This window comes from Lithobates pipiens, unplaced genomic scaffold (assembly GCF_037356315.1).
Source record: "Lithobates pipiens isolate NorthernLeopardFrog02 unplaced genomic scaffold, aLitPip1_a1.2 Scaffold_8, whole genome shotgun sequence".
NCBI lineage: Eukaryota > Metazoa > Chordata > Amphibia > Anura > Ranidae > Lithobates > Lithobates pipiens.
This window is the reverse complement of record NW_027507903.1, coordinates 482,108,141-482,130,397: the sequence shown is the minus strand read 5'-3', so window position 1 is coordinate 482,130,397 and position 22,257 is coordinate 482,108,141. Positions and strand designations below refer to the sequence as shown.

The 22,257-nt window shown below is 40.1% G+C and overlaps 1 protein-coding gene across 6 annotated transcripts in view; it reads left to right on the top strand.

The window, feature by feature from the left end:
• The window catches only part of CACNA1C (calcium voltage-gated channel subunit alpha1 C), a 628,086-nt gene that overhangs the window by 487,712 nt on the left and 118,117 nt on the right, over window positions 1-22,257 (top strand). For 3 of the 6 annotated variants that reach the window (XM_077468877.1, XM_077468881.1, XM_077468879.1), the window contains 4 exons: window positions 388-471; window positions 7,630-7,659; window positions 11,086-11,214; window positions 11,554-11,619. In XM_077468877.1, the coding sequence (XP_077325003.1) occupies window positions 388-471; window positions 7,630-7,659; window positions 11,086-11,214; window positions 11,554-11,619 (309 nt within the window). The remainder of the gene's footprint in view (window positions 1-387; window positions 472-7,629; window positions 7,660-11,085; window positions 11,215-11,553; window positions 11,620-22,257) is intronic. The other 3 variants (XM_077468880.1, XM_077468876.1, XM_077468878.1) reach the window with 1 other exon arrangement.

The window sequence follows — 22,257 nt, the reverse complement described above, 5'->3', positions numbered from 1 at the left end:
GAGCTCCCCCCCCCCCCCAAAACCCTACTTTCCCTCCAGGGAGAAGGGAGGGAGGGAAGGGAAAATCCCCAGAGTGCCCCCTGCCAGTTAGAGTGGGGAGGGGGTAGATCGGGGTTTTTCTCTCCCTCGTCTCCCCCTGATCCTGCTTTACTGGAGTGTCAAATGTGTAGCCGAGACACAAGAGGAGACAAAACATATCACTACGATGCCTCTTAAAACCTTTTTACCTTCTTTCTTTTGTTTAGACTTCTTTATTTTTACATTTTTTTTTCCCTTGTTCACACTTTTTTAGTTTTTCTTTCCTTTGATTTTGTCTTTCTCTCTCTTTTTTCTCTCTCTTTCTCTCTCTCTTGTTCACTCTCCCGTACCTCCTGGGCTTCCATTCAGCACTATTTCTGTGATGCATGGAACACATTTGATGCACTTATAGTAGTGGGTAGCATTGTTGATATAGCAATCACCGAAATAAACGTAAGTAACTTACCTCTCTCTCCGTGACTGTGACTGCATCACCCCCTTCCCCCTTCGTTTGTCTTTTATCATTTCCTTTTTCTTTTCTTTTACTTTGTTTTCTTACTTTTATTATGTTTTTCTGATTATTTTCTATCAATTTTCCTGTTACCCTCTGGAAACATTCAGAATTCTTGCATAAGCTCCTCCTGGCATGATATAAACTGTATAGCAGGATTGGGCTGTCATGGAGTCACTTTGGCTTGCTGACACAGAAGGATTGAGTCACAGGCACTGACGAAAAAGTTAATCAAAAACGGATTAATCTTGGCCTACACTGATTCCTCTGTGAATAACGCTTGAATTAAATAAGGTAATATCCGTTTTTGGTGACGTCTTATTATTACTGTCATTAAGTAATGCAGTGCCAAAATCCTCCGCCATGCTGTATAAAATCAGGGCACATGGGGACATTAAGTTGAAGCCCAGCAAAACTTTAGATGTGTATGTAATGGGGAAATGAGGAACCTCTGTCATTATTTAATGGTCTTTATTAATTTAATGGAGAGAATACGACCTCATGCATACTGGGCGTTTTAAATGCTGCTTCTAGAGGTGTCTTGTGTTTTTTATTTTTTTATTTTTAGCCTCTAGAAAAAAAAAAAACACTGCCTGTGCGTTCAGGAGCAGCAGCATTTTAGCTGAAAACGCTTTGGGCATTAATTTCAATGGCCCGAATACATTTATATTCTGGACAATAAAATGGATAAATGCCAAGCGCTTGACACGCTTAAACACACCTAAATTTGCTTTCAAAAACACAGCTCTAAGCACATTTTTGACACTGCTTTTCATCTGCCAGAAGAAAGGCATTTGGAAGAACTAGACAAACACCCAGTGTGCATGAGACCTTACCTTATTGCATGATCACTAGGACAGGAAATTAGACAAAATCTGCCAATAGCGACACTTGCTGTGATCAGTGCTATCAAAGGGGAGATTTATCTTCCCTTTGGGGTGGTTCATCATACTTCCTGTTCTGGTGATGACACTAGAAGTGAAGGGAATGATGTGGGCCACAGACCTAAAACAAAAAGCAAAAAAACAGATAGGTATCCAAACCTGTCGGGTTGGTTGGTGGTCTATTTCACACAAATGAACAAAGCTGTAGGAATACCCAAACAGGTAGATATACAGATAGGTAGATAGATAGATAGATAGATAGATAGATAGATAGATAGATAGATAGATAGATAGATAGATAGATAGATAGATAGATAGACAGACAGACAGACAGACAGATAGATAGATAGATAGATAGATAGATAGATAGATAGATAGATAGATAGATAGATATCAATTATTTCCTCTATTGCTTGCCTGCCTGAAAGTGGTGTTGATCAACTTAGTAAAAACAGTCCAGGACCCCAACAACAGGGACCATATTGGGCTCTAACCCTTCAGTTCACATGTTGATAAAATCACTATCCAGGCTAATTTCATCCTTGAACTGTTCTCTATTTTAATTTTTTTCTCTCCATATTTAAAACATTGCATTGACATCCATCTGTGCCCCAGGACCCAGGGGACCCCAGCCAGTTCCTGCTATACAGTTGTGGCTCTGTTCTGTTTATCTGTCACCTAGCATGATTAACCATTTCCTTTTTTACAGGGCTCCCCCTTGCCTTCCTTCACCTTCTCCAGCCCACTAGCTCAGGGTTAAAAGGGACTACCTCCCCCACTCATAGGCCCTTTTTTAAGAGCCCAAGACTCTCTCCCTCTCTGTATATATATACATTTGCTGAGTAAATATATATACGTGTAGTGCCAGTAGCCATTTTGTCCGTTTTCATAGAATGGAGACAGTTGATGTCAGGAATTAAGGAAGGACCTATCAGCACCCTGTTTAGGTCATAGGCTGCTAAAAAAATATGGCTACCTCAGTTTTACATTTAGAACAAATTGGCACATTCTCTATATACCTAGTTTTTAAATAGAATTTTAAAACTGATTTTAAATTTGTCTGAATTCCTGTAAATAGTAGAGCACCTAGGGAAAATCAAGATGGTTGAAACAAAGTGTTTTTTGTATTATAATTCACTAATATATAGATAAAAGTAGACTACGCTAAAAATTGGGTAGATGAAGACTTTTATAGCCATTTTTTTAAACAGCAATTTTATTTGCTTTATTCATGAATTCCCTTTATTCATTAAAAATAACCTCTACAAATGTATGTAAGGCCAATTTTTTTCTACATTTGGATGGGGTGGAGAAGAATTGGAACCCCTATATGATTCTGATTTGTAATGCTATCCAAGACTATGACATAAAAAAAAGGACCTGAGATGAAAGCTCTGGGTATTAAATACCCAGATGAAAATTTATAACCATGCGTAATAAAATAAAATACTTTAAAACAGGCACGACATGTTTTGAGGTCCAGAGACCACTCCCTTAATTAGGGCTTATAGATGGAAAAACAGTGTACATGGGCTGGACCAAAATACAAAGTATTAAAGCTGAACTCCAAGAAAAAGACAAAAATCTATTCTTGCAGTGGGCCCCCACCTAATGCTTAGTCTATGGGTACAGAAATAAGGTGTGTTATTTACTCTCTCCCTCAGTGCGGCAGGCTCATTGCTGTTCTCAACTCTGGGCTATGAGCAGTCCCTTAGCATCATCATGCATAATGCAGGGCTACTAACCCTGTTTTATATGTGAGAAGGTGATCATGTGACTTTGGGCCAAAACTGCTTAGAGTGTATGCAACGGAGGTCCAGTCACATGGGTTAAGGAAACCTGTCGGAGCCAGGGGTTAGAAAAGTAATACATCTTATCCCTGCACCTCTTGACTAAACAAGCATGTAACTCGTGTTGTGAGAGTAAAACTTTGTATGCCAGTGCAGTCCATATACAGTGGAACCTGTGTTTTGCAATACAAGCTATTTTTTTTTTAATCCTGACTCAATTTGCGAGCGTTGTCTCGCAAGACATGCAGTATTCAAGCCGCTGGAGTGTGCAGTACCGCATTTGACCAGAGGTGTAGGGGGGGCGGTGACGCTTGGAGACACTCCATTCCTGAGTGTCTCTGGTGCCCCCGCACCTCTGGCCATATGCGGTACTGCATACACTGGCGCCCCAGCACCTCTGGCTACATACAGTACTGCATAGACCAGCAGTGGCTGTGGAATGGATTCTTAGTTTCCATTATTTCCTATGGGGAAACTCGATTTTATATACGAGTGCTTTGGATTACAAGCATGCTTCTGAGACGAATTATGCTTGTAATCCAAGGTATTACTGTACATTGTTTTTCCATCTTTAAGCCCTATTGAAGAGGGTGATCTCTGGCCCCTGAAACATGTTGAGTCCGTTCTTCTGTTGAAGATTTCCTCTCAATTCCTTTCTGGTAGAACGTTGTCATCAGGGCAGAAAGTAATGGAAAATCTGTCCAACCGAGTCTCGGATAGCAATAAAAACCCAAAAGGGTTTCTTATACTTTCCCACTACATCTAAAAACAAGAAACAATGTTTTGGTTTTAAGACCATGTGTCTGCTCATGCCAGTTTTTCAAAGTAAAGTGTCCTCAAAACCTATGCCTCCACCAGTCTTTACAATGCAATGCCTTGGCATTGTGGTGTGGTATTAGGTGGGGCTTGTGCTTTGGGAATTAATTACCTAAAACTTTCAATGGAAGTCTTCTTTCTCAAAGGGTATTAACAGGTTTAATTCAAGTAATAGTTTGTTTGTTACGGCTGATGTTTGTCTACAAATATCAATTCCCTGACTGTCTCTAGTTTCAGTTCTTTTCAAATCACTGACCTGAGACAAGCATACACATTAGAAAGAGGGAGTGTCTGAAAACTCCTCATCTGATAGCTTGTTGGGTCACTGACTGTCCTGAAATCATCAGATCAGCGTGACAACATTCTAGTATTCTTAGGAGAGGTATTGACAGCCACCATATTATTATCTGATGGAAGGTTTATTTCGAAAGTGCCAGTAAGGACAGGCAGTTAGTTGGGTGTAGGAAAGTACCCACCCCCCCCCCCCCCCCCACCCCCAGTTTATTGCTGATAACCTGATGAACCTTTTTTAGCTTTTAATTCATAAACTTGAAGCCAGGCAGCTGTGGGTTGTCACCTCTATATGTCACCAAATATGACAAAACTGAAAAGTTAATTACTATAGAAATTCATTTCCTGTCTCACCTCACCCTTTTCCTTGCCCTTCTCTGTCACCTTTCTACTGTACTACACGGGTCACCCCGGTGGAGGCATTTATAAAGTACTGTCTCTGCTTGTGTGCGCTGTTTTGGTTTAGTTGTAGTTAAATAAGTTTGCCTAAATCGAATATAGATTTAATAGTCTGGTCCTCCCAAATCTGATATTACAATGGGTGTGGTTTCCAGTAGGTTGAGTCAACTGCCAACTTATTTGTCTTTGGGATTCCAGCAGTAAGATCTTCCACACAGAAGTTTGTGTCAGTTTTTCTTCTGTAATTTATGTCTCTGCCCCTCTCACAATGGAGCGATTTCCCTGCAGTAGTTTGTGTCACCCCTTCCCTACACTGTTGGGGTTTCCCTGCAGTCAATTGTGTTTCCATCCCTCCTACAGTAATACGATTTTCCTACAATAGTTTGTGTCTCTACTCCTCCCACAACAATACAATCTCCCTCCCAGTACTGACTCCTTGCTGCTCCCACAATGGTGGGATTTCCCCACAGTAGCTTACGTCACAACCCCTCCCCCCACAATGGTAGCATTTTTCTTTAGTAATTTGTGTCTCTGCCCCTCCCATAATGGTGTGATCTCCCTCCCAGTAATTTGTGCCTTTGCCCATCCTGCAATGGTGAAATTTCTTTGCAGTAGTTTATATGTTTACCCCTCCCATAATGGTGAGATTTTTCCTTCTGTAGTTTGTGTCTTTGCCTCTTGCACAATGGAGAGATTTCCCTGCAGTAATTTGTCTCTTCCCCTCCCACAATGGTGATATTTCCCAGCAGTGATTTGTGTCACCACCCCCCTTCAGATGTGGGGGGGGGGGACAGTAGTCTGTGCCCCTGCCCCTCCCACAAGGCCATAAAGAAGGTGCCTCTTTCTTGCAGTTGGTCAATTATTATGTGTTCTCCAGTTCATGGAGAGACCATGACACAATCATTTTGGCTTTGTAATGATTGTGGTGGATGGGACTGTAAAATCTGATGTAAGCAAACATGTGGATTTCTGAGAACTGGGGTGTTCCCAAGACATTTAAAAAGTCAGAAACATTATACAGCTTGCTGACAACCACACAATATTGAAATATGAGTTCTGGGTGGAGGCGGCCTTTCAAGATGATGACACACATCCCTAGATTTCACCTCACAATTGCCCACTCCTGCTTAAATATTTTCAAATTTTTTCCTATTTATGAAAAGCCAAAAATTTGAGGTTAAACCCTCCGAATAAGCATGGATTTGGTAATATTAAGTCAATGATGTCACAAGCATCCTGTCCTCTTATGTACAGAACAGGTTGATTGAGCCAACTCAGTTGGCAGGAGTGGCATCTTCCTTCTGGGTTTGGAACAAACCTGGGCCCATCTCTGCTGAGCATTCCTTACATTTCCTGTCTGTGCAGACAGCAATAAGTGGAAGGAAATTCCTCCAAAGTGAGAGGTCCCTTTAGATATTTGTTAACAGATGTCCCCACTAGATTTCCCTCTATTCCTGCTCTGGTGGAAAATTAAAATTTTGAATTTCAATACACTATAACACTTAATATAGTATTCCTAATTTTGATTCACCTGTGCTGAACAGTATGCACAAGATTCATATTCCAGTACAATTAAAATCAACCACTGCTGGAGAATAGAGAGAGCACAGAAAAAATAAATATAATTCATGTATTACTAAAAGTTGCAAAGCGAGGTAATGAATTTTAGGAATTCACGTCAAAAGCAAATTTATTGAAAACAGTTTTTCTTTTTTTACATTCTCCAATATCTTAAAATTGCAACTTCATTCTAATTATTTAAAGTATATAAAGTCAAAAATGTTTTTAAATATAACATGGAGCAGATATGGAAGTTAGGTGTTGTGACTTCACTGACTATATTATTGATTTCAGTCAGTGTCTCAGAAATGGTTGACTCCAGAGACAACCAGGCAATTAGCATTTTTAGATGGAGGTCAGGAATATCAACCTCCACACTTCTCTTGGTCTAGATTTATTCCTTTAATAATACATTTAGGTTTTCACTGTGCTTAGTGTTCATTTCAAGTCAGAGACTCACAGCGTGGTGAAGACAGAATCAGGAGGGCCACTCTGGTCCCTGCACCCTTAAACAGCAGCAGCTGCCTTTTATTCTGTTCACACAGATGTCCTTTTTGGCAGCACAATTGCACTTCCGAAATTGTTATTGGTTGAATGTGAATGTGAGTAGTGATCAATCGCTACAATTATGGAGCAAATGCCTCCCCATGGAATGAGGTATACAAGTAGCAAGAAGTAGCCGCGTAAGCAAATTTGATCCTTAAAAGAAAAATCCAGTAATAGAAGACACTTAATACTCTCTTCATACTCTGCTAATAACACTATGTTCATTGCTATTACATTCTACTTGTGTAGCTCATTCCAGAGAGAGCCATTTGTTTCACAAATATAGTAATATGTAGCAACTCTTAGCGATTAATCAGTACTGATTTTTAGTTCAACCAAGCTGCTTAAAATCACCCATGGTATCCTAAGCTTGGATATGACTTTTCCTCAAGAAAGCATCTCTCTACACTCTTGTAGAAATTTGATTGGCTGTACTGTAGCAAGTTAACTGGACAGCTTGTATTAAGTTGGCTGGCCACATTATAGCAGATTGATAGGCCACCTTTACCAAAGTCCTCCATCTCTTGGGTAACTTCTTTTGGCAGCAGATTTAAACCACATTCATCACAAGTCCATCCAGCCAGCATGGCAGATGAGTGTTGTAGTTGTGGCAGAGATCCAAACTCCAGAACTGTACAGGGTTAACAATTTGATTGTATTTTGTCCCAAAATTTCTTCTGTCCTTTCTATCTACCTCCTCCTCCTCTTCTCCTGCTACCCCCACCCCACCTCATTGTTAATCATATTGCTGTACTGTGCCCACGTGTGGATTTAGCCGGTATTACATCTTACCTCTGTCTGCCTTTCTTTAAAGACAGGTGAACACTCTCAATGCCACAATATGGTAAGACCAAGATCCGTTCAGAGCACTGTGCCCCCCACTTTTATTTTCTCCTCTGACACACGTGTCACAGCTGTGTGCCCCCTGACCTCAGGGCTCTTCTATCTCCGATCCTTGTCCAGTCTCTGTGCATGCCCTTTGGCCGCCATGTTGTACTTGTGTCTCTTAAAATGTGATCTTGTGTGGTTTATTGTGTATTAATTTCTGTACCTTGTAAGCTTTCTCTTGGACTCCTCCTCTGCTTGGGCAAGTTTGGCAGACAAAATGAAAGTTGGCTAAACTTATAAGCCATATTAACCGGGAGAGGACAGAATCGGCAGAGTTTTTGTTGCAGACAAAAGGCGGTCATTGTTTATTGCTCCAGAATAAGAGCTCATGAAACGTTCAAATTAGACTTCCTTACAAACCAAATCTCTGAACTTTCAAATGTCTCCAAAAGCTGTCTTAAAAATTTAAGTTGCAGTAGTCAGAAAACACTCAGTTTTCATTCAACCAACTTTTATATAATGCACAAAAGCAGGCTTTTTTTATAGGGGTTTCCTGGTAGAACCACAACATCTTGTTACTTGACTATGCTGTGCGCCCTCCAGTGACAAGTGCAAAGGACTGTGCTTAAAACCAAGAAATGCTTCTGGAAGGATTTAAATTCAGGGCCAATTTGAGAATAGGACAGTAGGAATTAACTAAGATCCACAGAAATTAACCAGCGACCACAGATATTAACCAGGGGCAATAATAATTAACCATGGACCACAGGTATTAACCAGGGGTCATAAGAATTAACCAGGGACCACATAAATTAACAAGGAGCCATAGGAAATAACCAAGGGCCATAGAAATGAACAAGGGGCCAGAGAAAAAAAACAGGGACCATTAGAATTAACCTGGGACCATTGGAATTAACTAGAGGCCACAGGAATTAACCAGGGGCCATATAATTTAACCAGGGCCTATATAATTAACCAGAGGTCATAGAAAAAAAACAGAGGCCAAAGAAATGTAACAGAGGTCGCAAGAATTGACCAGAGGCTCCAGGAATTACAACAGGAATAATTCAGAGGGCACAGAAATTAACCAAGATTTAAATCTTAAATCAACAGATAGGCTTTGTTCCTCAGTCAGTCTAAATTCTGTTTTTTTTTTAAATTAATTTAGTAATATATACCAAATAGGTTAAAGGTTGCGTTCTTCTCCCTATGGATTTAATAATATAATAATTTTATTTAATAATAAAATAATAATAATAGTTGACACACATACATCACATAACTAAACTTTTCAATATCTTTAAATATTAAAATGGTCCTGCTACCCTTACAAGTTAGCAGCCATTTTGTAGTCTGAGTCAATATTTTGTTGTCAACTTCATGGTCTTAATCAAGACCCTAATCTTCTTTTTTGTAGCACAGCTAATTTTACAAAAGGTCCAATTTATTTACATTCAGAAATGAAAATAGATTGTTGCCAAAATGCTGCTAACATATATGCACTGAATTATGCATATATCTCAATAAAAAAAAAAAAACTTGTGAAACTAAAGCAACATTTTTTTTTAGGTTTTCATTGAGTAGGGAATGCTTGGAATTACTGTCTTATTCCCATTGGGGAGATTTCAGTCCAATTTACAGGGAAAGGTTAGCCAATGTGAACTCTGCTCCTCCTTCAGCGGAGATCACATATCCACATGCCTTTTTCCTAAGACGTATGCTTAGCACAGGAGGGAGCCTGGAGCAACATTTTCTCCATAACAGGCAACTATTTTAAACCTAGGCAACTGTGTATTTATCCATCCCAAAAAGTCTGATAACACACTGTATGTAAATTCATACTTTTGGATATAGGTCCACTTTAAATCCCCAACAGATATTTATGGATCATTTTATCTGAAACTAAATAAAATCAATTTACATGAACCAGTCCAGGCACTGGGAATTTATAACAATTTAGGAAGCAGTCCAGGTTGGCCATCTCCATGTCTCCAAAAAGATGTTAAGATAATTGAGACAAATTGTGCTAAGCAGCCACTCTGTAGCTTGCAAGACATCTAATTATTCATAACTGTCCAAAGCTGTCTGGCATTTTCTGGGGTGCAAGGTGTTAACAGCCTGGCACGTCGTCAGCAAAAAAACTTAGCGGTTCTGTCCTCTTTTTTGATGTTTTTTTTCTTTGCAGCAGCTGTGTTGGGGAAAGGAAGGGGATTAGGGTTACATGAATACCAGGGTGGTGTAGACTAAGCTTGTAGCTATATAATGGATTTAGTGAAATATTAGCATTTTTCTTTGTTTAAACTTTAGATGTCCCATGTAGTCGCATGTTCTGCACAAAGCAGGCTGAACAGAAATAGGGAGAGATTAGGAAGCAGACATAGGCTTCTAAAGAAGACCTCTCTTTTGCACATACAGTAGTGTAGCTATTTATTGGCCATTATCCAGTAGCCTTTAGACTATCAATTTTCTAGATCCTGGGTACCCCACCAAAGCATAATATATTTTGTTTCTGAGTGGTATACCTAGAAACAACTAAATTATTAGAATTTACACTACATAAATGGCTGTAAAAAAAAAAAAGAAACGTGAATTTTTGTTTTGATCTCCTTCCTCATTGGGGTTGGAGACCTACAGTATTGCCAACCGCTCACTAATCAATCGAATTCTGCCCTGCTGTAGATTAGCACTGCCCTGGATATTTGAAGATTTGGGTGACAGCATTGGCCCAGGATCTCTTGATCGAACAGAGATAGGTTGGCAATACGTAGACAAGTCAGCAATGCAAACTGCAGTTTCTTGTTTTAAAAAGAGCCTAAACTAGTTACCAGAAACATGTTCCAGAGACATAAATTAGATCCCCAATTTACTGTTTAGTGAGTCACTGACCTGGGACAGGTGCTTCTTCTGGGTCAAGGACTCCCTAAAAATAAAGAAATAAGATGATAGCCTTGTAACATACATCCTGAAAAATAAGTCAGTAAATGTAGTACAGATATTTGTAACCTGACAGTTTTTTTTCTAATATGAGGTTGAGGCATAGGATTTATTTGGGGTTCTTTAGGGAATACAAAACATTACTATGTTATATTGACAGACTCAGCAAGCTCAATATTCTGCCAATGCAGTGTGCTATTGGGTAGATAACTATGCAGACTTTCTAAAAAGTCACCATAAGCCTTGAGATATCCTCTGTGATTTTCCACAGAATTGGTAGCTTTAATAACATATTTTTAATATACATAGTTGCTGCTCAGGCAACTGTTGCTAATCAGTTGCTCAGGCTTTAGGATAGCTAGGATCTGAGGTTGTTGTTAACCCTAGACCTCAGATTTTGGGCAGAGCAGAAAGGAGAGTATAATAGGCAGTGACTTCTCTCACAATGTGGGTGTCCACATTGCTTGCTGCGGTGTGCGCTATAATCCATGTTCACTGTATGTTCTAGCAGGGTGAGGAGAACTCCAGAATCTCCATCACATTCTTCAGGCTCTTTCGAGTCATGCGTTTGGTGAAGCTTCTCAGCCGAGGAGAGGGAATCCGCACCCTGCTCTGGACCTTCATCAAGTCTTTCCAGGTAATGCAGTGCATCTGAGCCCAGACATGTCCCTTCCTATGTACAGGTCTGATCACATGGCATGGTGAGCAACATTTCAAGTTGCTCTAAGGGGGGGGGGGGGAATATAATGATCCAGGAGCCTGGTTTTGTTTTTAAAACACGTCTAACAGTATGGGGTCATAAAGCTCCTTTAGGTCTCAGATGTGGAAATAACACAGCCTGGCACTAGTGGTTAGCAAGTCAGCCTGTGTCCCTGCTTACCATCTAAAATTACTGTGAGGACAAATGGATGCTCTATAGCTGAATTCTTGCAAACCTTTTCTTGTTGATCATATCTGTATTTCTGGTTTTCTACAGGCTCTTCCCTATGTGGCTCTACTCATTGTAATGCTGTTTTTCATCTATGCTGTGATTGGAATGCAAGTAAGAATTTATATAATGCAACACAATTGACCTGAGACCTAACTCTAACCTAAAATGTAATTGTCTATTTATTTTGTGCCTTCCTTCCTTCCAAGCAGTATTTGTTATTTATTAATTTTGCTCTCTTGTATTCTACTGTATGTGTCTTGATCCTTACCAAGCAGTAGTAAAGTCTCCTAGTGCATTGGAAAGTGGAACGTTTGGAGTTTAAGTGATATCCTTTTTGATAAATAAAAATTATTAGGTCTCCAGCTGTTTACAGCCTGTCATACAAGCAAATGGTTGTATGTAGCATACTCTTGTAAACACCAATGTTTCATTCATCAGCTTATCGTATGAGGTATTTTCCAAGTGCAAAATTTTCAGGTGTGTGAAATATGTGGTATGCGCCAGTTGAAGGAAGCATCAGAGTTTGCAAAAGTACAGCTGCATACAGCCATTCACCTGTATGGAAGGCCAAACATGCTACCTGTGGTTTCCCAGCTGTGAAAAAGCACCAGGAATTTTACATTAGGTGTATCTAAAATGTCGACAAACGTCCATGAGCATGAACCAATAACGGTTAAGTACAATAGGGCCTATTTTATGGCACAGCATTTTTTCCACTACCTCTTCTTAGCACCCTATTCAAAATCCACTCACATGCTAAGACGACTGTCACTTTGCTTGGTACACTTAACATATGCCGAGTCTTAAACAGTCATGTATGTCAGCTGTCATCAACCCTGTCCACAGGGCCCACTAACAGGCCAGGTTTGCAAGATAACTGAAATACATCACAGGTGATATCATTTGCTGCTCAGTGATTGCAGTATTCTAGTCTGCATCTCCCCAAGGTAATACATAAAACCTGGCCTGTTAGTGGGCCCTGAGGACAGGGTGGATGACCACTGATGTATGTGCAACCTGACAATAAAATATATTTATGTATTGTTGTAAAACCCAATAAAAACCTACTGAAAACAAAAAAGAAACATAACGGCTTAGGCAAGATGCAAGCTTTTAAAACAACTGTAATATTCCTGAAAAGCATAACTACACTGCATGTGAGCACCAAAAACACTATTTAATTAATTTTTAATATTCACATGAAACTCATCCATCCATGTCTCCATGCTTTATTGTGATGATAAATAATTTTGAAAACACAACGCTAGCATTTCTGACATAGGTAAGTGCAGAAGATTCATGTAGCATTTACTTCCTGGAATCCCTTAGCTGAGGCATGCAGGCAGGAGGGTGTACTTAGCTGAGAAAGCGCCTCCTCCTCCTTCCAGATGAACTCTGCATCATCTGGAGTTGCACAATTCTTGGTCTAGCTGGAGTGCTGAATTGTCACGAAAAACAAGTTGCTCAAAATCTACATTCATCATTTTTTTTATTTCCTACCTTGGGCATGCTTTTTCACATTCAGTGTCTTAGTTATAATTAATCACCTTTCTTCTTAGATATATAATTCTGCACTTTATTGTGGCTTTAAAATCTATCTAAAGCCATTCTTATTTCTTGACGGTATTAGAACCCTGGAGAAGCTCACAAATCCCCTATTTCTCAATGCTTTATTTTGTTGAGAAATCATTTTGAAAAACGCCCCCCTAGCTGTTTTAGCCATGGCCATCTGGAGAAAGGGAAGATGATTCTTGTAGCATTTACTTCCTGGTATCCATTCAACCTTAATTCAGGCATGCAGATGTTCTGTCAGAATTGGCGACCGTCAGATTAGGTAACGGAAGTGATGTTCCGTCACAACACCGCAATGGCCATCTTCGTACACCCCACACAACTTATATAGTGAAATGCAGTATTTTGAAATCCATCAGACGTTTTAAAGTTGAATTTTAAAAGCAGCGGAGTTCTGTCAGATTAGCAAACCTGTGAGATCAGCAGGCTTGCCGCTGCTTTTAAAATTCAACATCAAAACAGTGTCATGGATTTCAAAATACTGTATTTTTCTATATAAGCTCAGTTTACTGGTAAAAATAATTGTGAAATGCAAGACTTGGCTGAGTGTAAAAAAAGTCTGCTGCCGCCTTCTGACTGCAGGCTTACTGCAGACGAGTGCGGGTTGTAGCAAGATGGCCGCCGCAGTATTGTGACGGAACGTCACTTCCGTTACCAATTCTGACAGGTCGCCGATTCTAATGGAACACAGGCAAGAGGGTGTGCTTAGCTGAGAAAACCCCTCCTCCACTCCTGAAGAGACCTGGGGTGTATGACATAATTTTCCTAGGCCTGGAAACCAGGAAGTAACTGAAGAAATGTAAAAAAAAAGTTTAAAACAAGTAAATATGATATACTTTCCTATCTATTAATGCTAGCAGCATAATGATTACAAATAGTCAATGTTGATTTAGAGAGTGAATATCCACTTAAACATGTAATTTATAAAAGCCTGCATCTTTAATAATTCAGCCAGCTATGGATAATTTATACATAGTTACATTTACCCAGCTTGGACCATTATAACTACAGTATGTATGCACCATACCTGGCCAATGCCATTGGAAGCTAGAATTCACTGAAGTAGTCACTGCTACTCCAGTGATCTCTACTTGCTTCTGGGTCCCGTGGCTGGCATGCTACATTCTGAACGCAGGAGGTTGGCCGCTTGGCACGGGTGCCATTCAGAGGATGCTTTGAATTCTCTGAATGAATGCAAAGCGTTCTCTGATTGGGCAAGTTACAGAGGCAGGGTGGCGATAAGCATGTTCCTCGATGCTGACCACTGGATGGTAGAATCTTAACTCTGCTGTGTTGTAGCTACTTGATTATTGTTGTAGAAACAGGTCTGAAAATGTAATCAAGCAACTGGGCAGACTGCATGGCTAAAGTCTACACCATGCAGTGTCCAGCTTCCTGCTTGGAACATACATGTGTGAAGGGTGCCCAAGAGTGTGTTCTCTTACCATTGAAACCAGCAGGAAATGCCCTGCTGGCTGTTATGAAGAGCCAAAAAAACAGCAGCTGCAGCTACAGGGATGTGCAGGGGATATGCACATATTTTCAATGTAAGAAAAAATATTTCAACAAAACTAATACAGCATTTTGAGTCACTGGCCAATGCTCTTTGTGAGGTGTGAGTGTGAGGTTTGCACACACTCCTGGCTGTGTTTAAATCTGATAAGCCCACTGTCATCTGATAGTCAGGTGGGATGTACCTTGTTTGCTTACATATATTAACATAAACGCACCCTTCGGGGGGTATATGTATGTTGATTGCACTACATAAGTTACATATCGCTGCACATGCTGAAGTGAAAGCAATAATTCTAGGGCAATTATGCATGCTTAACTAAATAGATGCCAATGTAGAGTCTTTTAATCACTTGAAGACCAGGCCTTTTTCTAACACTAAAAAGATCAGTATTTTTTGCTAGAAAATTACTTAAATCCCTAAATATTATATATATTTTTTTTAACAGAGGCCCTAAAGAATAAAATGGTGGGGGTTGCAATTTTTTACGTCACGTGGTATTTGCGCAGTTTTTTTTCAAACACTTTTTTTTTATGTATTTTAAAGCACAAAAACACAATTATAATACCTGGTTGTTTGGTACAATATAAAATATGATGTTATGCTGAGTAAATAGATACCAAACCTGTCATGCATTATAATTGGGCAAGCCTGTGGTACGGCAACAAACTACAAACACATTAAATTATCCATAGGAAACACTTTAAAGGCCTTTACAGGTTACCACTTTAGATTTACACAGGCGGTCTGGTGCTAGAATTTTTGCTCTTGATTTGATATTCACAGTTAGAGTTTGCACCAGAATTCTCAAACATTGCAAAAGTTTGGACATGGAAAAACAAACCCCATTGAAGTCTATGGGACCCTAGCAAGAAAAATCAAAGGTCCCCATTTTGAAGGCTTATATTATTATTATTGTTATTATATGCAAGTTATTCTCCATAACAAGGGTATGGGGGCCTGGGTACTGTCGTGGGGGAAATGTGCCAATGCAAAAAAAGCTTTTAAAAAAGATTTGTGATTTTAATGATCAAAGTGAAACAACGTGAAACAATAAAAACAATACAAATTAAAAATTCCTTTAAATATAGTAAACAATGGCTTGACGCCACAATTTAGTGCACTCAGAACAAGATTAGATATTTTTAGGATAAAGTCTGGAGTATCTTTGGCTGACTTTGGATGAAAATAACAATGTTTTGCACCACAGTGAGCAAGCCTTATGTGATGAAGCCAAATTATAGTACACTCCGGCCAAGATTAACAATGTTTTTTCTGGTTTTCTGGTGTCTCTTTCACAGACTTTGGATACAGTGCCTTGAAAAAGTATGCATACCCCTTGAAGTTTTCCACATTTTGTCATATTATAACCAAAACGGAAATGTATTTTATTGTGATTTTATGTTATTGACCAACACAAAGTGGCACAAAATTATAAAGTAGAAGGAAAATTATTTATAAATTTTTTTACAAATAAATATGTGAAAAGTTTGTCATGCATTTGCATTCAACCCCAAAGTCAATACTTTTTAGAACCACCTTCCGCTGCAATTACAGCTGCGGATGTCTCTACCAGCTTTGCACATGTAGAGAATTACATTTTTGCCCATTCTTTGCAAAATAACGCTAGCTCTGTCAGATCGGATAGAGTGCTTCTGTGAACAGCAATTTTCAAGTCTTGCCACAGATTCTCAATTAGATTTAGGTCTAGACTGGGCCATTCTAAGCCCTTGTACACATGGTCGGAGATTCCGACAACCAAATCCGTCGGATTTTGTCCGAAACTGTTGTATACACACGGTCGGACAAAGTTGTCGTAAAATCCGACGTGATGACGTTATTTCGTTACGATGGGACTATGTTCACTCTAGTAGCCAATAGCTTTGGTGTAGGAATTTGATCTGAGCATGCGTGGCACTTTGTCCGATCAGAATTCTCTATACATGATTGGAGTATGTCCGATCGGAGCATTTTGTCGGAAAATTTTACCGACATGTTGGAAAACTTGGTCCGTCGGATATTCCGACGGAAACAGTCAGATGTAGACCACACACAGTCGGAATATCCGACAAAATGGTCCGATCGGACACATTCCGTCAGAATCTCCGACCGTGTGTACAAGGGCTAACACATGAATATGCCTTGATCAAAACCATTCCATTGTAGCTCTGGCTGTATGTTTAGGGTCGTTGTCCTACTGGAAGGTGAACCACCACCCCAGTCTCAAGTCTTTTGCAGATTCTAATTTTCTTCTAATCAGATATATATAGATATATATATATAGATATATATACGCTGCACTATCAGAAGTAAGAGCCTAAATGATAAAATATTATGCTATAAAATAATAACTATAAAGTGATAATAGTGCAAAACATGAAAATTATAATGATAAAAATTAGCCATGCGATACTATGATTGAATAAAATAAAGTGACAGTGGGCATTCATGTGATAAATGTCTATCTGTTTAAACCACAAAAGTCCATAGGATCATAAAAAGCAAATGATCCAAAATGCTCAAAATAAAATGAAATGAAAGTGCTTCAATGTGCTGTGCACAAATGATGACAATTTATAAGTGCTCCAAAAAAAATCCATGCGATTTTGGTAAATGCAGTGAAGGTGATCCAATAGCAAGATGCTGTGTTCTCACTCAGGTGCTCCCCCCTAGGTATTGGACACTCACCTTAGTGCAAGTGACCTTGCTGTTAAGCCTGGTCAGTACACACATTGGAACCACTTCTGGGTTCAACAGTATATCGGGAACCCTGGACTGGTCCCCACTTATGCCTCGGTATGTCAATAGAGAAAGGAGGACTTCATGGAGTAGTATGTTAAAACAATTTATTGAAGCACAATAAGAGATTCCACACAGGGTACTCACAATAGATAGGCGTGTCAGTGCACCACTCTACATAAAGCGTGAATGAGTGGGAGAAACCGGCCGATAACGCAATGGTGTGCTGATCGTTCCCAGCAGATAGCCTGTCAAATGTTCCATACTGTCCCCTTCCCTAACGCGTGTCAATACAAGGGGTTTCCATATCTTCCTCAGGGGGCAATAATTATTGCCCCCTGAGGAAGATATCGGCCGGTTTCTCCCACTCATTCGCTCTTTATGTAGAGTGGCACACTGACGCACCTGGCTATTGTGAGTACCCTGTGTGGGATCTCTTATTGCGTTTCAATAAATTGTTTTAACATACACCATGAAGTCCTCCTTTCTCTATTGACATACTGAGGCATAAGCGGGGACCAGTCCAGGATTCTGGATATACTGCTGAACCCAGAAGTGGTTCAATGCGTTTACTGACCAGGCTTAACAGCAAGGTCACGCGCTCTAAAGCCTCATACACACGATAGGACTTTGTACAAACTTTCCCTTGGATTTTTGTACAAAGGGCGTCGGCCCTGAACTTGTATTGCATACACACAGCAGGACTTTTTCAGCCAACTTTCACCAAATCACGTGGTTTTTCTGCTCTTTACCGCCACCTTTGGTCAACTTCTGTATTGTTGTTTGATCTTTTGCATTGGTTCTGAGCATGCCTGTTTGTACTTTGTACAAAAGTCCTATGGTTTTCTGTACACATGATCAGACTTTGCTCCATCGGACTTTTGTTGCCAGAAAGTTTGTCTGTTCGCACAGCCAACAAAACTCCGATGAAAACCAAAAAAGTTTGTCCGATGGAGCGTACACACGGTCGGATGTTGCTCCAAAACAGCTAATTTGCATGTTTGTTGTCAAAAAGTCTGATCGTGTGTATGGGCCTTAAGGTGAGCGTCCAATACCTAGGGGGGAACACCTGAATGAAAACACAGCATCTTGCTATTGGATCAACTTCATTTACCAAACCACATGGATATTTTTGGTGCACTCTAAAGGCCCATACACACGATCAGACTTTTTGACAGCAAACATGCAAATGGAGCAACATCCGACCGTGTGTACGCTCAATCGGACAAACTTTTTTGGTTTTCATCTGACTTTTGTTGGCTGTGTGAACGGACAAACTTTCTGGCAACAAAAGTCCGATGGAGCAAAGTCTGATCATGTGTACAGAAAACCATAGGACTTTTGTACAAAGTACAAACAGGCATGCTCAGAACCAATGCAAAAGATCAGACAACAATACAGAAGTTGACCAAAGGTGGCGGTAAAGAGCAGAAAAACCACATGATTTGGTGAAAGTTGGCTGAAAAAGTCCTGCTGTGTGTATGCAATACAAGTTCAGGGCCGACGCCCTTTGTACAAAAATCCAAGGGAAAGTTTGTACAAAGTCCTATCGTGTGTATGAGGCTATAGATCGACATCATTTTTGCACAGCACATTGAAGCACTTTCATTTTATTTTGAGCATTTTGGATCAATTGCTTTTTATGATCCTATGGACTTTTGTGTTTTAAACAGCAAAATATTTTATGATTTAGGCTCTCACTTCTGATAGCGCAGCATATATATATTTGATTTGATTACCTCTGCATGCTTTATGAGACATGTGTAACGCTTGCAGCTGATTCAAAAGAGAAATCACTGGTTTTACAGTCAGTACTGGTTTTATAGTCAGTGGAGGTTCACAGGATGTTATATATATATATTTTTTTTTTTTGAAAAAAAAAACAAGTTTATTTGCAATTAAACAACAAAACATACAGGCTCTGTGCACGGTGTATATAAAATTATAAAGTCACAAAGCATATATATAAATACTGTCCTGGTTACCTAAAAAATATGTATATATTTATATTTGCTATCTTCCAGGGTAGTCTCCAGATTACATGCCATCTCCCGGCTTCATGAATTCCTATAACTATTCTATACACATTATAATGTAATACCTGCGTGTCCATCTAGATATCGGTGGGCTCCAAGTTTATGTGTAGTTGTATTGGCCTATTCAGTACAGGTGTCAGGGGTATCAAGCCACCTATCCCAGACCTTGTTGTATTTGGTAGGACACCCCCTGTGTGGATATATGACTTTTTGTATGGTAGAGTTAAGATTATTTCGCCTATCCAAGCTTGGACTGTGGGGGGGGGACGTTCCGCATCCAGTATCTTGCTATCAACTTCCTAGCACTGAACAGAGTCTCGTACAAGAATGTGGCTAGGAATTTGTCAATTGTGGCATCTGGGAGTAGGCCCAATAGGCAAGTTTTGGAGTCCAATTGTAGAGGTGAGCCCATGCGGTCATGCAAAAATTGTATAACTTGTCTCCAGTAAGTCTGGATGTCCAGGCATGTCCATATCAGAAGGTAGAATGTACAAGGGTCATCTGCACACCTCGGCAGCTCGGGTTTTGTTTGACATGATATTTGGCAATTCGTGCTGGTGTAAGATAGGATTTATGTATGATATACAGTTGGGTCAACCGCTCAGAGAATCTAGGGGAAACTTTTTTGGTGTTTTCTAGAATCTCCTCCCAGTCTGCTTCCTCCAGTGGGCCCACGTCCTCCTCCCATCTATTCTTAGCTGTGTCTATGATTCGTGTTACTGAGCGAATTCTCAGTATATTGTACAAAGTAGAAATCAATTTGGAGGGGTCCTCGCCCATTATAACATCTACCATGGTTAATGTTTGTGGATTAGGGAAACCGTCTGTGAATTGGGCCTGAAAGGCATGGCACATCTGTTCATATCTAAATATCATATGTGAAGGTAGCTCAAACTCGTCCTGTAGTGTTTGAAAACTATGCACTCCAAGTGGGGTAATTACTTGGTGCAAATATATTATTCCCTTGGATGCCTAGATGCTGGTACCCAGTATTGACATCAACTCCCTTAATTGGGTGTTGTGCTAGAGAGGCGTGTGTGAGTGAACAAAGTCAGCACCGATCATTATGAGTGCAATCTCCCATATGCGTTTGGGATGTGCAAGTAATAGATTTCAACCCTCCACTCCCCCCCTTCCCTCTCTGCCTCTGAACAGTACTTGTAAGGGGGAATGTGCGCAGCTGTTTAGCCTCTTGCATGTCAGGGCTTGGTATCTAGGTCCGTCTGTCTTATTTAGGTGGTAAAAATGGGACAATTGGGCAGCTATATAATATGAGTGGAAGTCTGGGAGAGCCGCTCCCCCCGAGGAGGTTGGATTTTTTAGGGTGCCCCATGCCATCTTACGCCTGCTGGGGCCCCCGGATAAAGGTATTAAGGATGTTATCTAGCATTTTGAAGATTTTTAAAGGGATAAGTGTATGTGAGTGCCAAAACTTATACAGGAGTTTTGGCAGCAGAATCATTTTGACAAAATTTGATACTTCTCATCATGCCTAATGGGAGTCGGGCCCAGAATTGCGTTTGAGTTTTCAAATAGGTGACCAGCGGCTCTATGTTGTTAAATATTGTATGGATGACACCCTGTGCAGTGGGAGAGATGAGGCATCTCGCGCAGGCGGGGACAGGTCTAGGGGTAAGATCTGTGACTTTGCCTGATTTATGTGTAGCCCTGAGGGTTTTCCAAAGTCTTCAATGGTCTGGAGGGCAGCCTGTAAAGATGGGCCTGTATCCTCCAAGTACAAAAGCATGTCATACACGTACATGCTCACTGTCTCCACAAGGGAACCCAACCGAAGACCATGGATATTTGGATTCGTTCTAAGTGATATGGCAAGCGGTTCTGCCGCTAGTGCATATAATATCAGGGATAATGGTGAGCCACGCCGAGTCCCCCACCCCAGAGGGAAGGGGTCAGACAATCGCCCATTCACTGCCACTCGGGCCTCTGGGGAGAAGTATAACAGCCTAACCCATTTAATAAATTTTGGGCCAAATCCGTATCCCCTAAGGCATTCCCACAACTACCCCCACTCCACAGAATCAAACGCCTAAAGTTATCACTGCCCTATTGCCCACTGTCTCATGACACACCTGAAGGTTTATGTGGAGTCTACAGATATTCATGGCTGTATTCTTACCGGGCATAAACCCTGTTTGATCAGGATGAATAAGGGATAGAATAATTGGATTAAGACGGGTAGCTAATATTTTTGCCAATATTTTGATGTCTACCGGCAGTAGAGAAATCGGATGGTAGGAGTTGGGATATTGGGGATTCTTTATATATATTATATATACTTCACCACTAGTGTAATATCAATAACTTTAAAGCCCAATCTAGATCAAACCAGCCAGTTTGCACTGATTGAAATAAAACTTTAAACCATATCCATTGTGCCACATATTATATGATCAAAGCCAAGAAATATGTTATAATCAAAGCCAAAAAAAATATATATATAAATATGTGTGTGTGTTCAAAAAACTGTGCTTTTATGTGCTAGATCCCAACAATAAAATTGCAAATACAAATACAAAAATTAGTGAACCTCAAAATAAATCCCACTTTGTGAGAAAAAAACACAATTTATAAACAGAAGACTAAGCAAATAAATGAAGTGCATGACCAAATAATATCAATCCAACAAAAAAGACATTTCCATAAAGGTATAGTCCCAAGTGAATAGCCTCAGTGAGTGATCACCAACTCCTATTTCTTCATGTAGTAATTGTGCAACTAAACTTCACTCTTGTGTACCGCCACCACCTTGTAGATTGGCCACTCACCAGATGCAGGTGAATTCTCGCCTTTGGTTCATTAAACGGATAACTACTCCTCACAACGGGTCAATCTGTACACGCTTCAGGCAATATGCTATTGGGTATAGTG